General features: G+C 44.9%; 1 protein-coding gene across 2 annotated transcripts in view; it reads right to left on the minus strand.

Moving 5' to 3' along the window:
* The window catches only part of LOC109873384 (teneurin-2), a 176,661-nt gene that overhangs the window by 137,953 nt on the left and 21,084 nt on the right, over window positions 1-17,624 (minus strand). For both annotated transcript variants that reach the window (XM_031808169.1, XM_031808168.1), the window contains one exon: window positions 4,876-5,098. In XM_031808169.1, coding sequence (XP_031664029.1) covers window positions 4,876-5,098 — 223 coding nt within the window. The remainder of the gene's footprint in view (window positions 1-4,875; window positions 5,099-17,624) is intronic.

The raw sequence follows: 17,624 nt of genomic DNA on the forward strand, positions 1-17,624 counted from the left end.
CTATGTTTCTACTGTAGTTCCATAGAGTATAAAGACTAGAGTAGGGGGGAAGACAGTACACTATGTTTCTACTGTAGTTCCATAGCGTATAAAGACCAGAGCAGGAGGGGAAGACTGTACACTATGTTTCTACTGTAGTTCCATAGAGTATAAAGACTAGAGTAGGGGGGAAGACAGTACACTATGTTTCTACTGTAGTTCTATAGCGTATAAAGACTAGAGTAGGGGGGAAGACAGTACACTATGTTTCTACTGTAGTTCCATAGCGTATAAAGACTAGAGTAGGGGGGAAGACAGTACACTATGTTTCTACTGTAGTTCCATAGCGTATAAAGACCAGAGCAGGAGGGGAAGACAGTACACTATGTTTCTACTGTAGTTCCATAGAGTATAAAGACTAGAGTAGGGGGGAAGGCAGTACACTATGTTTCTACTGTAGTTCCATAGAGTATAAAGACTAGAGTAGGGGGGAAGACAGTACACTATGTTTCTACTGTAGTTCCATAGCGTATAAAGACCAGAGCAGGAGGGGAAGACAGTACACTATGTTTCTACTGTAGTTCCATAGAGTATAAAGACTAGAGTATGAGGGGAAGACAGTACACTATGTTTCTACTGTAGTTCCATAGAGTATAAAGACTAGAGTAGGGGGGAAGACAGTACACTATGTTTCTACTGTAGTTCCATAGAGTATAAAGACTAGAGTAGGGGGGAAGACAGTACACTATGTTTCTACTGTAGTTCCATAGAGTATAAAGACTAGAGTAGGGGGGAAGACAGTACACTATGTTTCTACTGTAGTTCCATAGCGTATAAAGACTAGAGTAGGAGGGGAATGACAGTACACTATGTTTCTACTGTAGTTCCATAGAGTATAAAGACTAGAGTAGGGGGGAAGACAGTACACTATGTTTCTACTGTAGTTCCATAGAGTATAAAGACTAGAGTAGGGGGGAAGACAGTACACTATGTTTCTACTGTAGTCGTGTACAATAATGGTAAGCTTATACAGATGATTTGTTCCATTGCAACAAAAAAGAAAGAAGCTTTTCTAAGCCGAACACAAGACGTGTGAATGTACTGTATGCGTTCTATTATCTCCGTGGCAGTATGATGGACAGCGTGGCTGGTGGTCCCAGGTCGTCGGGTAAAGGGTCAGGCCCCAGCTGAAATGCTGTTCTGTTCCTGCGAGGGAGACTGTAAAGAGGAAGCCGTATTAATGGGTGAAACTAAGTAAAAGTGCTAGCGCTGCAAGACGCCCTAGACAGGGAGGGGCATCTGAAAGACAAAGAAATATGAACTGAAGTGTGTGAGGTCAGGCCCATATGCCCAGACAGAAGCTATATTAATCTGCCTGCTGAGAACAGGCACTGAGGTGGCAGGGGGAGAGGGGAGACGGGAAGAGAGAAGGTGGGGGACGGGAGAAGGTGGGGGGGACGAGAGAAGTTGGGGGAAGAGAGAGGTGGGAGACGGGAGAAGGTGGGGGACAGGGGAAGGTGGGAGACGGGGGACGGGAGAAGGTGGGGGACGGGAGAAGGTGGGGGAAGAGAGAGGTGGGGGACGGGAGAAGGTGGGGGAAGAGAGAGGTGGGGGACGGGAGAAGGTGGGGGAAGAGAGAGGTGGGGGACGGGAGAAGGTGGGGGACGGGAGAAGTTGGGGGAAGAGAGAGGTGGGGGACGGGAGAAGGTGGGGGACGGGAGAAGGTGGGGACGGGGGAAGGTGGGGGAAGAGAGAGGTGGGGGACGGGAGAAGGTGGGGGACGGGAGAAGGTGGGGACGGGGGAAGGTGGGGGGACGGAGAGAAGGTGGGGGACGGGGGATGTGGGGGAAGAGAGAGAGGTGGGACGGCGAGACGGTGGGGGACGGGAGAAGGTGGGGGACTGGGAGAAGGGGGAGGTGGGGGAAGAGAGAGGTGGGGGACGGGAGAAGGTGGGGGACAGGAGAAGGTGTGGGGACTGAGAGAAGGTGGGGGACGAGAGAAGGTGGGGGAAGAGAGAGGTGGGGGACGGGGAGAAGGTGGGGAGGTGAAGAGAGAGTGTGGGGGACCGGGAGAAGGTGGTAGAGGTGGGAAGAGGAGAGGTGGGGGACGGGAGAGAGAAGGTGGGGGACGGGAGAGAAGGTGGGGGACGAGAGAAGGTGGGGCCCGAGAGAAGGGGGGGAAGAGAAAGGTGGGGGACGGGAGAGAAGTTGGGGGAAGAGAGAGGTGGGGGACGGGAGAAGATGGGGGACGAGAGAAGGTGGGGGAAGAGAGAAGTTGGGGGGCGGGAGAAGGTGGGGAAGAGAGAGGTGGGGGACGGGAGAAGGATGGGGGACGAGAAGGAGAGGTGGGGCACGGGAGAGAAAGTGGGGGACGGGGAAGGTGAGAGACGGGGACGGGAGAGACGAGAGAAGGTGGGGGGGGACGGGAGAAGGTGGGGGACGGGAGATAGGTGGGGGCCGGGAGAAGGTGGGGAAAGAGAGAGGTGGGGGACGGGGAGAAGGTGGGGGACGGGAGATGAGGTGGGGGGACGGGAGAAGGTGGGGGACGGGGGAAGGTGGGGGACGGGGGAGAAGGTGGGGGACGGGAGAGAAGGGGGAAGGGGGGGAAGAGAGAGGTGGGGGACGGGAGAAATGTGTGGGACGGGAGAGAGATGGGAGAACGGGGGGACGGGAGAAGGGGGAAGGTGGGGGAAGAGAGAGGTGGGGGACGGGAGAAGGTGGGGGACGGGAGAAGGGGGAAGGTGGGGGAAGAGAGAAGGTGGGGGACAGGAGAAGGTGGGGGAAGAGAGAGGTGGGGGACGGGAGAAGGTGGGGGATGAGAGAAGGTGGGGCACGAGAGAAGGTGGGGGAAGAGAGAGGTGGGGGACGGGAGAAGTTGGGGGAAGAGAGAGGTGGGGGACGGGAGAAGATGGGGGACGAGAGAAGGTGGGGGAAGAGAGAGGTGGGGGACGGGATAAGGTGGGGGACGAGAGAGGGTGGGGGACGGGAGAAGGGCAAGGAGGAAGGGGAGGTCGTAGTGTGGGGAAAGATGCAGTGTTGTACTGTTGTGTGTGTTCTTTGCATGTGTGCATTCTGCCCGAGACACACTTTTAAAGGGATAGTGTACGATTTTTTGCAACTAAGCCCCTTTTCTACTTACCCAGAGTCAAATGAACTCATGGATACCATATTTCCGATGTTGTCAACATAATTGTATTTTCATGCATTTTGGAGTAGAATGTATTTTTTTTAAGTCACCTGAATTGACCATTACACATTCAATCTACAAACAAAATATCTCCTCAGCAAAGAGCAACCAACCCCCCCCCCCTCCCTACCACCCACCTTTGTTGAAAAAACTCCTAGGAGAAACACTGCGTAGGAAGAGGAGATTGGAGAGTAATGATGTGCTGTCGGTCCACTCTAAAAAAGGAGGGTCATAAATCCTAACAAACCAGCTAACAAACCAGCATACTGGAGACGTTTGGGGAAATATATGGCCTAAAAACCTGAAAAGCAGCAGAACACAACTCATGCTGCAACAGTAGTACACCAAACCAGGAAATGAAGTCCACAATCCTGAGCAGTAACTCATTATTCTGGTGCAACTCAGAAAACATGATGAAATTTAGAAACATTTATAAATATCTATACTGTGAAAAACATTTTTTATTTTATTTAAATTTACAGCTTTGTGGAGGAATTCTGGCTGTGACTCAGGTGCCAGGCTCCATTTTGAAGAGGAGGGAGCAGGTAGGTAGAGGCGCCAGGCTCCATTTTGGAGAGAAGAGAGCGGGTAGGTAGAGGTGCCAGGCTCCATTTTGGAGAGGAGGGAGCAGGTAGGTAGAGGCGCATGGTGGTAGCAGGCATAGCATAGCAGGAACTGTGCCGGTGCTCCCTATGAATAAAACATCTTAGAGACGAGCCCTGTTGCCCCGACCTCATGAATTGTGCACGTATCGTGTTTGAGGTGTGATCTAGGAACATCGAGGAGTGACCCACAGCCCAGCGTAAGCCCGGCAACCACACACCACGGCAACCACACACCAGACAAAAGACAGAACAGAGGGAGAGAGGAAGGCACTAGCTTCTATGTCCCAGAACCCCAGACGGAGAGCAGCGGGCCGGACTGTGGGGCACCGCGTGACAGAGGGAGAGCAGCGGGCAGGACTGTGGGGCTCCGTGTGACAGAGGGAGAGCAGCGGGCCGGACTGTGGGGCACCGTGTGACAGAGGGAGAGCAGCGGGCAGGACTGTGGGGCTCCGTGTGACAGAGGGAGAGCAGCGGGCAGGATTGTGCGGCAGGACTGTGGGGCACCGCATGACAGAAGGAGAGTAGCGGGCAGGACTGCGGGGCAGGACTGTGGGGCAGGACTGTGGGGCACCACGTGACAGAGGGAGATCAGCGGGCAGGACTGTGGGGCAGGACTGTGGGGCACTGCGTGACAGAGGGAGAGCAGCGGGCAGGACTGTGGGGCAGGACTGTGGGGCACCACGTGACAGAGGGAGATCAGCGGGCAGGACTGTGGGGCAGGACTGTGGGGCACTGCGTGACAGAGGGAGAGCAGCGGGCAGGACTGTGGGGCAGGACTGTGGGGCACCACGTGACAGAGGGAGATCAGCGGGCAGGACTGTGGGGCAGGACTGTGGGGCACCACGTGACAGAGGGAGAGCAGCGGGCAGGACTGTGGCACCGTGTGAAGATGGGCAATGGCAGGATGGGATGTTGGGTAGAGAGCCCCATCAGCTGGGCTCCCACAAACCTGACCAGAGGCTTTAAGTCCAAGGTTTAAGTCCAACCAACTGAACAGTACAAGGAACTGATAGGAAACAGAATGCTTTCCTCTCCCCCTAAACAGGGAAGGTGTCCAAACATCATGGCAGGTGGACAGGAAAGACAGGGTGACAGGTAAACTGACCTGGTCTCCAGAGGAACGCTGCTGTTCAGCGCCCAGCTGTCCTGAAGCTGCACTGACTCTGGTGTGGAGGGACCCTCCCCGGGGGCCACCGAGGGGGCGTGGGCTGGGCCGCGACGGCTGGCCAGGGTGTTGGGGTTCAGGGAGCTTGCAGACGACTGGTGGTGGTTGTGAGGAGGAGGGAGCGGCGGCCGCAGAGACTGACTGTGATGGTGGTTCGGAGGACCTGAAAGAGAACACAGGAACCAATTAGGGCTCGTTGATTGACCGGAATGGTGTTCTAGCGCAGAGATTGAAAAACTCCCCAGCCTGTTTTGACTGATTTAATGAAGTCTTCCATTGACAGTGATGCATGTTTGAATGTTGTGTTTCGTATGGAACGTTTTGCATATCGTGCTACAAGTTGCTATAAGAGAGCACGTCAGATCCAAATAAGAAAACACCGTTGTTTTTAGACGGTGCACTTATAAAGTACAAGATCTTACAGAGAAAATCACAGACTAAATCCAATTTAGACCAAATCACATTGTAACTCAATACAATGTTTATCATATTGTAACTCAATACAATGTTTATCATATTGTAACTCAATACAATGTTTATCATATTGTAACTCAATACAATGTTTATCATATTGTAACTCAATACAATGTTTATCATATTGTAACTCAATACAATGTTTATCACATTGTAACTCAATACAATGTTTATCATATTGTAACTCAATACAATGTTTATCATATTGTAACTCAATACAATGTTTATCACATTGTAACTCAATACAATGTTTATCATATTGTAACTCAATACAATGTTTATCATATTGTAACTCAATACAATGTTTATCATATTGTAACTCAATACAATGTTTATCATATTGTAACTCAATACAATGTTTATCACATTGTAACTCAATACAATGTTTATCATATTGTAACTCAATACAATGTTTATCATATTGTAACTCAATACAATGTTTATCACATTGTAACTCAATACAATGTTTATCATATTGTAACTCAATACAATGTTTATCATATTGTAACTCAATACAATGTTTATGATATTGTAACTCAATACAATGTTTATCATATTGTAACTCAATACAATGTTTATCACATTGTAACTCAATACAATGTTTATCATATTGTAACTCAATACAATGTTTATCACATTGTAACTCAATACAATGTTTATCATATTGTAACTCAATACAATGTTTATCATATTGTAACTCAATACAATGTTTATCATATTGTAACTCAATACAATGTTTATGATATTGCAACTCAATACAATGTTTATCATATTGTAACTCAATACAATGTTTATCATATTGCAACTCAATACAATGTTTATCATATTGCAACTCAATACAATGTTTATCATATTGCAACTCAATACAATGTTTATCATATTGCAACTCAATACAATGTTTATCATATTGCAACTCAATACAATGTTTGCTGACAAAAAGGCAGGGAGAGAAGTCCTGATAATAAACATCACATGCACGAAGAGCTTACAAAGAAACAAAGCTCATCTGTAATACTGCTATGTAAACCCTTCTCCCTGTGCAACTAATAAAGGGAAATGTGAAAATTGAAAGCTGTGAATTAACTTTTGTGAAAGTTAAACATTTTAATTGTGTGACTAAAACTATTCAAATAATGCAATCAAAATATTTTCTCTACTTTTAAACTTTTAATCAAATAATGCAATTAAAATATTTTTCTGCATTTTTGTAGCAACCCTAAATCATACCATTTTAATTAAAAGATAAATTAAAGTAGGTAATACTTCAGATTTTGGCAAATGAGATCTAAATATGTCCAAATTAATTAGAAAATATCACTAATTATTAAATTCTACAAAGAAATATTTGGACAATTCTAATTTCAATCTACAGATATGATACAGAATAAAAATCTATTTAAAAAACGTAGTGCCCCCACTCATCCTGTACAGCCTGCAGTGCATGATGGACATACAGGAAATAGCCTTGATCAAAACAGTGGCTAGATAAATGAATGGACATATTCCTCTAAGAGGAATAAGAAAGGACATTTGTTTACATCTTCCATAATGCCATAACAGTCTTACTGACTGATCTAAAGGCAAAGCCTACTGGACACACACACACACACACACACACACACACACACACACACACACACACACACACACACACACACACACACACACACACACACACACACACACACACACACACACACACACAATAACATCTATTCTCTATTGGGGTTTCTTCGGCCTATCCTTGTATACTTCATTGAACATTCCATATATAAAGTCAATATGATAAAATACAGTGGGCCTACTCTCTTACATATACAGTATGGAACTGATGAGTAGTGAAAGAATCAGCCTCACACCAGGAAGTGACAGTTTGAGCTAAGAAAAGGAGAGGCCCTTCACACAAAATGTCTTGTGAAAAAGAGGAGCGGATAGATGAAAGAGGGGATGTGATCAGCTCTGGTTTGGAGGGCCAGGGTGTGTAATCTCCCGCACCACACTGTGTAAGAACAGGATAAAAAAAAACAGTGATACAAAACCCACACTTCACAAAAGCTGGGTTTGGACTGCAGGGACGCTGGGAGCTTTGGAACAATCTGAGCTGCACAATAGGGCTGAGAGCAGTGGATTATACTGTGACCTGGTCATCAAATGCACCACTCCACACTGCAGCTCCGGCTAAACACAATGACATTCAGGGACTAGCGCTTTAATGTGTTCTGATAACCTTGGCCGTGCTCAGATCCTACGCCTTTTTATCATCGTTTTCACCCTGCAAACTGGCGTTCAGGCTCCAAATCGAGCCGACAGCCAGGGAGGTTGTCTACCAACCCTCAATGGGCCTGTGCAGTTTCCTTTTACAGGTCTGTGGTCACACAAAAGGGCCGTTGCCGTCGGAGGCTCCGGTTTCTAACCCTGAGGAACTACACCCCTGTGTGAACCAGTGGAATCCCACAGACACAATGGTCACCTCCATATCTGTTTAATACAGAGGAGATCTGAGCAGCGGGGTTGTCAAAGTCACTACTGTAATAGGCAGATTACGGCGTACAGCAGCGTGCTGGCCTTTAGTAGTCCCCTGTATTGCGTTTTAATAGAGTCTAATAAAAAGGCCCTGTACTTCTCTTTAATGCCACAGCCGGTCCATCCACAAAGGATCAGCTGTGGCTCGGTACAACAGGTGAAACACCACAGGCCACTATCTTTATACCTATTTAAACAATAAGCTCCATCTGAATAAAACTCAGTTGTGTTGCACAGTAGAGGACTGGCGGGGCACCTAGCCGCTCTGCTGCTTTAGTGGTGGGAGCAACAGCTTTTTCAGAATGGACGACATGGTGACTTAATCCTGCAACATAAAGACATGAACATAAAGCACCATATGAGCCAGGCAGAACAAGTGCACTCACTCAACCTATCCTCAAACAGAACATCTGACCTTATTTCTTTCAGCCTGGAAGACAATCATTCCAATTACAAACAAAACAATGTCGTATGAGAAGCAAGAGAGGAAAACTAACATTTAGTAAATGAGGATACAAACTTAATAACATGCAGCCATGTTGGTAATTACCACTCTATGGATATAGAATTAAGAAACTTCTAAAAGGTTAATTGCTTTTCTGATTGAGAGGCAGCTCGTCGCTATACAGAAAGTTAAATTGAGTGTGTCCGTTTTCTTGGTATGTATCATAAAACATTTAAATTTTCTTAAATGAAAGAGGGGGATATTGTAATGAATATAATTACACTTTTTTTTTTTTTACCAAAATGCAGAATTATTGAGGGGTAAAAAAAATATGTTTTAATTTAAAAACAAATATTTATGTCAGTGGGTCGTATCCTAGTAAAAAAGAGTTTGGTTTCCTTTGTCTCCCAGCCCCTGTAACCATAGCTTTCTGTCACGTTCGTTGGAAGCACACTAGGACCAACGTTGGAGGTTCCGGACTGTGGACCGTCGTTGGAGGTTCCGGACTGTTGACCGTCGTTGGAGGTTCCGGACTGTGGACCGTCGTTGGAGGTTCCGGACTGTGGACCGTCGTTGAAGGTTCCGGACTGTGGACCGTCGTTGGAGGTTCCGGACTGTGGACCGTCGTTGGAGGTTCCGGACTGTGGACCGTCGTTGGAGGTTCCGGACTGTGGACCGTCGTTGGAGGTTCCGGACTGTGGACCGTCGTTGGAGGTTCCGGACTGTGGACCGTCGTTGGAGGTTCCGGACTGTGGACCGTCGTTGGAGGTTCCGGACTGTGGACCGTCGCTGGAGGTTCCGGACTGTGGGCCCGTCGTTGGAGGTTCCGGACTGTGGACCGTCGTTGGAGGTTCCGGACAGTTAAACGTCGCCAACTCTCTATGGTCAGGAATTTGACACTTTCACCATAGCTGGAAAACACATTTGTGATCAGGTCCCTCAGAGCCAACTGTAGAATACCAACTTATTTTTTTATAGCTTCCCTTCGCATCTCAGCCTGCATCATAAAGCCCATTCAATGTAAAAACTGTTGAGAAGTGAAACAGAACTGTGCTGTATTCATCCCAGCCATAAACATGACATTCATTCCCCCTCCATCTTCCATTTTCTAAATGTGTTTTTATTTCAATGTTTTCTCTTCTCCGATCATTTCATGATGAATAGTTGAATTCTAATTAACTGTGCAAACCTACATTATGTGAAAGACAACAACAACAACAACAATAAACCCTGGGAAGAGAGCCCACTTCATGGTTTTTTATTTTTTTTTGTATTATTTCTGAACAAAAAGCTGGCTGAATGTTCAAGGCAATTTGCTTACAAAAGGATGGAACTCATTTTGAACTTGAAATGACCTATATGCCTATTTATTTGTCCAACCGTTAGGAGTCCAGGCTACATAACTTGTTTGCGATAATGACCCAGGTGTAGAGTGTGTTTTATAGCCCAACTCAGCTGTCATGTAGAGAGAGAGAAAAAAAAGACAGTAAGCTAAAAGGGACCAAAAAGGCTCAAAGTAATTACAGTTCAGAGGCAATGCAGGGTGAAATGGAAACGCCCCACACAACAGCTTCTTCCACACGCTGTTGTTAGTGGTGCATGGCGATGTTGAAATTACTGCAGCTCAGCTTTGCAGACTACGGGCTAGAATGACAAGGATTCAAATACATTTCACCAGCATGGGTGGTGGGAACCTTGGAAAAAACAATACGAGTAAAAGCATCAATGTCCATTTGGATAAAAGACACAATGTTCACACGGCAGGAGTAGCCCCGAGAAAGCAGGTCATAGAAATTGCGATTTTAATTTTAATTTTTTGCTTAAAAAGTTGCTTAAAAATAAATGTGGTGGCATGATTGGAGAGGGGGCATGCTTCTGTCTTCCACTCTTTTGTTAGTTCCTCCTATCGACCTCTTCACACACACCAAAGACAGGTGAAAATGTCTCAATTGAAACAAGCCCAAGGGTAAGTGTGCACTCATCACAGCACTCAGCGCCTCAACGTGTGGTGGATGCCTGCCTGAATGGGTTAACATTTGGCTTGGGCTGCAAATTGATAAGCACAGTGTAATGGATATTCAAAGTCCCATGGTTCAGCTGTGGGTGTCCAGACTGCATTATCTTCCACTGCTAGTAGCCTATGATGAGAGAGAATGGCAGGATTAAACGAGGTCGGGTTTAATTTTGTTTTTCCGATGACTTCTGTTCGGTGAATAAACTGTATGTTGACAATTCTGTTGGGCGTTTCCAGAGCGATAGGATGGGTGGTGTAACAGACCCAACAGCAACACCACACTGAGTCAGATCAGGGAGCAGACATACTTGAGAAGCCGTGGATCATACCCGTACCTGAGGATCTGGACGTGCCCTCTCCCCTTGATCAAATTTTTTCATGGGGATTTAATTAAAAAGCAGAGATTGAGGTACAGTAGTGCAAATGAGGGGGGGGGGGGGGGGGGGGGGGGTTAAATATTCAGAGCACAGCATATCTCTGCCTCAGCCACTCATCTCCACTAATTAGACAGTTAGAACTATTCAGTGACAACAGTCAGGGAGACGAGAAATTACACTCATCACCAGAGACACAATCTGTGACATTAATACCATTTATTCAAACGCTTAAAGACCAGAAAAATGGATTTTCCTTCGGTAACGACGAGGTATAGAGAATGGAGTGATCAAACATTCAATACGCCACACAAACCTCTTGTGATTTCCTTGTTGGATTATTATTATTATTATTTTTAAATTCAAATGCAAAGACACCCGAAATAGCAAAAGGGGAGAAAAAAAACAACAGATGAATAATGCATTGGTAGCGTTAATATACTCACAGCATGGCTCTTTCCAGGAGTAGCTAATGCGTCACCTACTGCTCACATGCAGTTCTTGCTAAACCTTCCCAGAGAGTTGGTGTGTGGAGAGACAGACGGGTACCAACAGGCACACATTCGGTGCCGATTCCATTACCCCCCCCCCCCCCCCCCCCTAACAACACAAACCAAGTGCACACAGTCAGCACTGTGGATAGGCCAGAAGCAGGGCTGAAAGACAGGTTAGGAAGGCTTCAAGGACAGTATGTATGTTTTGAAGGCCACGTTTATAATTTAGTTTAGGAGAGATGCAACACTGCCCCAATAAGGAAGGTGTACTATGCATTTAAATATGACCATGGGAATTAAAAATCTGTTAGAACAATATTATGTTGAATTTAGGAGCACGAAACACAAGTCATCCAACTTTAACACACACAGTGATGGGATATGTCATGAATTAGAGGAGTAGAGTGCTGTCATAACTCCAAGGGAATCGGTCAATAACTGTAAAACCCTAGGCATACATACGGGCAGGAAAATACTAATGCAATACGAAGGAAAAAATGGTTCATTATTCCATTTCATTATTTTAGCTTCTTGGTGGTTGTTGGTCAAAATGTTACCCTCGATGAGGTGATTTTACAAGAAAAGTAAAGAAGACTGAAATGACACGATGTGTGCAGATGGAGGGAAAATTAAATTACAAAACAGCACGTTAGAATGATTTGTAGACAATTCTAGAATCCTATTACAATATAGAATGTGAGCTGCATGTGCTTTTACCACACAACCTCTATATAAAATGACAGCAGGACGTGAGCTGCATGTGCTCTACATACAAGAACATCTACATAAAATGACATCAGGATTCATTATAAGTATCAACACGGGATAGAGATACCAGAACAGAAAACAACAGACAATTCCTATATAGTTTTTCTTTCTTCTATCCAGAACAATGGCAAAAGGAAAAGCCCACTTGACAAAGGAGATGTGTTTGAAATCTCAATGGAATTGATGATAAGGAAATCTCAACGGATCTTTCATACCTCTCAGAACCCCCCAAAAATACTCCTATGTTCCTTTCCATAAAGAACATAAGGGCACAATGTCTACATTGTAAATTCATGTGACTGCATGTCTTAACAATCTGGGCTAATTGCGTGTAGTCAAAAACTATGATTTCCGACTCCCAAACAGGATGGGAAGCATAGAATCATATTAAAGCCTTTTATACTGCAGTGCCAGGCCATCAACTTCCATAAGACTGTGGTGAAATGCTTTTTCATGCCGTAGGCGGCATGCCTGGTGATACCTATTGACATTTGATACCATGGAAAAATCTATCTATGTTATTTTAACCACCTTGCTGACTTTGATAGATTTAATTGCATGTGATGAGTAAAAAGTGGCATGAGATAAATTGAAGGATTCTTTGCTTATTTATTTCAGAAACATACCAATTTAAATATATAAAATAAATATGTGAATAACAGGAGCTCATTTTTGTTGTTGTTTTTGAATATTTCAATATGCACTTTTTGGATGTTTGAGTGCCATGATTGAGTCAATAAAATACAGAAATCTTTATATTACTGTGCTTTATCCTGTCTTTTCTATGAGCCTAATTATAAAACGAGTAGGTCTAATCCTGAATTCTGATTGGTTAGAACCGCATTCCAGCCGGGGTCTATTCCACAATTTACCACCGGCTAAATCTATGTCGTTTAAAAGCCTATTTACTCTGTTCCATCTGACTGAGCAATCCACTGCCTCATCAGCCCAGGCAAGGAAGTTATAAACTTTATCTTCACTATAAAAAGCATCTTGACATTATTTCACATGTCTTTTACACTAACATTTAGTTTTCAACAACGGAGATTTGTTTAAACCTTACTGTCTCGACAACGTCTCGGGCCAAACAACACCCGTGCCAATATATCCTCCAAACACCGGCTTCCTGGGCATTATCACTTAATTATATTTCTAAACAGAATTCATACAATCTATTGTGACCACTTTTATTGAATTACTAACTGAAACTATTGTGTACTAATTGATGAAAATGAGCAACAAAAATATATTAAAAGGGAAATTCCTCCACTTTTCAAACAAATTTTCATTACCTCCAGCACAATATCAGTGTCTATTACGTGAAAATAACATTTAAAAAAAATGTTTTGTAGAAAATTAAAAAAGTTCTACCTGATGACATCATCAAAAGTTACAACATTTTATATTGTGATTTTCAAACACTATGAGGTTCGTGGTGGTGTGAGGAGCCAGAAAATACCCTCTGGCTAAAAACGTGTTGTAGGTTTCGAAAATCCCTGTTTTTCTTACTTTTAATCCTACCTTGTGTGCATTTTTTTGGTTTTGTTAATATTTTTAACCGCAGATCATAGAAACGCACCATTTTTCGCATTACAGGACCAGCCAAAAGTTCAGGACACAGCTACTCATTCAAGGGTTTTTCTTTATTTTTTAAAACTATTTTCTACATTGTAGAATAATAGTGAAGACATCAAAACTAGGAAATAACACATTTTATATTTGAGATTCTTCAAAGTAGCCACCCATTGCACCACTCTATGTAGACACTCTTGATGAGTAGGTGTGTCCAAACCTTTGACTGCTACTGTATGTAGACACTGGCACGATGCTGGAGATAATGAATATGAGGTTACAAAGTGGCGGAATTGCCCTTAAACATTTTTTTTATAATTCAAAAGATATTTACTTACATTTACTGTAGGTATACCAAAATATCGTAATGTACCACTTTTCAAAATTAAGGAACTAAATTAATTCTAGTGATAACAGTAATTTGTTCTTTCTTAGTTTTTGTTGATGTGGTATGTGAACAATTTATTTTACCTTCATTTAAATATTTAAATATTTAACTCAGTTAAGAACAAATTCTAATTTTCAATGACGGTCTAGGAACAGTGGGTTAACTGCCTGTTCAAGGGCAGAACGACAGATTTGTACCTTGTCAGCTCGGGGGTTTGAACTTGCAACCTTCTGGTTACTAGTGGAGCTCTAACCACTAGGCTACCCTGCCGGCACTACACTCTAACCACTAGGCTACCCTGCCGCCCCTACACTGTAACCACCTCAGTAACTACCCTGCCGCCCCAAATCAATGCCGGTCCGTAATTCAATTTGTACCTTGTCAGCTTGAACTTGCAACCTTCCGGTTACTAGTCCAACGCTCTATCCACTAGGCTACCCTGCCGCCCCTACACTCTAACCACTAGGCTACCTGCCCCCCCTACACTCTAACCACTAGGCTACCCTGCCGCCCCTACACTCTAACCACTAGGCTACCCTGCCGGCCCTACACTCTAACCACTAGGCTACCTGCCCCCCCTACACTCTATCCACTAGGCTACCCTGCCGCCCCTACACTCTAACCCTACGCTACCCTGCTGCGCCAATGAGAGATCCAATACTCTGTAATATGCAGTACAGCATATATTACAAATAACCTAAACATTTTGTAATAGAATATGTCGACACTTAAGCAGCAGGGACACTGGGAAATTGCACATATTTTCACCAAATTAGCCTCTAGTTGCTGCATTTTGCTGTTTACTAAACTCCTCTAATCTGCTCTGATTATGTCTGTCTGACTCTTTTCCACACTTAGGCCTAATGCAAAACACAGCGTGAAGAAATGTTACACTCCCATTTCCAGAAACACGGCCCCTCTAAGAGCAGAAAGGCCATGCAGTAATACATAACCCAACACAATCATTAATAGGAATATCGTACTAAATCAAAACAAATTTTATTTGTCACAGGCGTCAAATACAACAGGTGTAAACCTTACTGTAAAATACTTACTTATAAGCCCTTAACCAACAATGCAGTTTTAAGAAAAATAAAAAGTAGGAAATAATTAAAGAGCAGCAGTAAATAACAAGCAAGGTTATATACAGGGGGTACCGGTACAGAGTCAATGTGGAGGCTATATACAGGGGGTACCGGTACAGAGTCAATGTGGAGACTATATACAGGGGGTACCGGTACAGAGTCAATGTGGAGGCTATATACAGGGGGTACCGGTACAGAGTCAATGTGGAGGCTATATACAGGGGGGTACCGGTACAGAGTCAATGTGGAGGCTATATACAGGGGGTACCGGTACAGAGTCAATGTGGAGGCTATATACAGGGGGTACCGGTACAGAGTCAATGTGGAGGCTATATACAGGGGGTACCGGTACAGAGTCAATGTGGAGGCTATATACAGGGGGTACCGGTACAGAGTCAATGTGGAGGCTATATACAGGGGGTACCGGTACAGAGTCAATGTGGAGGCTATATACAGGGGGTACCGATACAGAGTCAATGTGGAGGCTATATACAGGGGGTACCGGTACAGAGTCAATGTGGAGGCTATATACAGGGGGTACCGGTACAGAGTCAATGTGGAGGCTATATACAGGGGGTACCGGTACAGAGTCAATGTGGAGGCTATATACAGGGGGTACCGGTACAGAGTCAATGTGGAGGCTATATACAGGGGGTACCGGTACAGAGTCAATGTGGAGGCTATATACAGGGGGTACCGGTACAGAGTCAATGTGGAGGCTATATACAGGGGGTACCGGTACAGAGTCAATGTGGAGGCTATATACAGGGGGTACCGGTACAGAGTCAATGTGGAGGCTATATACAGGGGGTACCGGTACAGAGTCAATGTGGAGACTATATACAGGGGGTACCGGTACAGAGTCAATGTGGAGGCTATATACAGGGGGTACCGGTACAGAGTCAATGTGGAGGCTATATACAGGGGGTACCGGTACAGAGTCAATGTGGAGGCTATATACAGGGGGTACCGGTACAGAGTCAATGTGGAGGCTATATACAGGGGGTACCGGTACAGAGTCAATGTGGAGGCTATATACAGGGGGTACCGGTACAGAGTCAATGTGGAGGCTATATACAGGGGTACCGGTACAGAGTCAATGTGGAGGCTATATACAGGGGGTACCGGTACAGAGTCAATGTGGAGACTATATACAGGGGGTACCGGTACAGAGTCAATGTGGAAGCTATATACAGGGGGTACCGGTACAGAGTCAATGTGGAGGCTATATACAGGGGGTACCGGTACAGAGTCAATGTGGAGGCTATATACAGGGGGTACCGGTACAGAGTTAATGGGGAGGCTATATACAGGGGGTACCGGTACAGAGTCAATGTGGGGGGCTATATACAGGGGGTACCGGTACAGAGTCAATGTGGAGGCTATATACAGGGGGTACCGGTACAGAGTCAATGTGGAGGCTATATACAGGGGGGTACCGGTACAGAGTCAATGTGGAGGCTATATACAGGGGGTACCGGTACAGAGTCAATGTGCGGGGCACCGGTTAGTCGAGGTAAATGAGGTAATATGTACATGTAGGTAGAGTTATTACAGAGTTATTAAGCATAGATAATAACAGAGAGTAGCAGCAGCATAAAAGGGTGGGGGTCAATGCAAATAGTTTGGGTAGCCACTTGACTAGCTGTTCAAGAGTGTTATGGCTTGGGGGTAGAAGCTGTTTAAAAGCCTCTTGGACCTAGACTTGGAGCTCCGGTACCGCTTGCCGTGCGGTAGCAGAGAGAACAGCCTATGACTAGACTTGGAGCTCCGGTACCGCTTGCCGTGCGGTAGCAGAGAGAACAGTCTATGACTACGGTATCTACTACTATGTGTATCTGTTGAAAACAAGAAGCACAGGCTATCATAATGAAAATCAAATAGCTGATTCCTCAATCAATATATTACGACATCGGTCAGTGCTGTGTCAGACCGAACACACGTACAATATGGTTAGTTTCGGCATGATTGATGAGTCTCCTCAGAAAAGTAAACCAATTTGAGATCGTTTGAAATTGGCTAAAATCACGTTGCTGTCGAATTCTGAACCCCCCCCCCCCCCCCCCCCGCCCCCCTCCCCCACTTACCAATTCAGATCCATAGAAGAGGATGGAGATCTCTTTCACAGCTTTCCGGCCATTAATTCCCATCATGCTTCATTCAGTATGTTGTCTTAATTCTATGATTATGTGGGTTATTGGCAGTTTTTTCTCAGAGTAAAAGCGCTCCTGATTGCCCTTAAACAGGAAATTTACTTCACATTGATTAGAAAGAGCCAGAGTGACCAAGCACAGAGAATATATATTTTCTCTTTTCGATTTAGTGAGGTGTCATCTCAATCTATTCAAGGAGGAAACCACATGACCCCCAACAATGGGAGTCAGTGGCCTTTCAACTTCAAAGGCTTTGGGATGATGTGGATCAGAAGACAACACTGAAAGGAGCAGGTCTACAGAAGAAAGAGCCTGTCGCACTTCACTATAAACTTCGGACACAAAAGTGTCTGATACCTGCTAAATCGGAAACCATAAACGGGAAAATTTGATTTAATG

The sequence above is a fragment of the Oncorhynchus kisutch genome, linkage group LG28 (genome assembly GCF_002021735.2).
Source record: "Oncorhynchus kisutch isolate 150728-3 linkage group LG28, Okis_V2, whole genome shotgun sequence".
Lineage (NCBI taxonomy): Eukaryota > Metazoa > Chordata > Actinopteri > Salmoniformes > Salmonidae > Oncorhynchus > Oncorhynchus kisutch.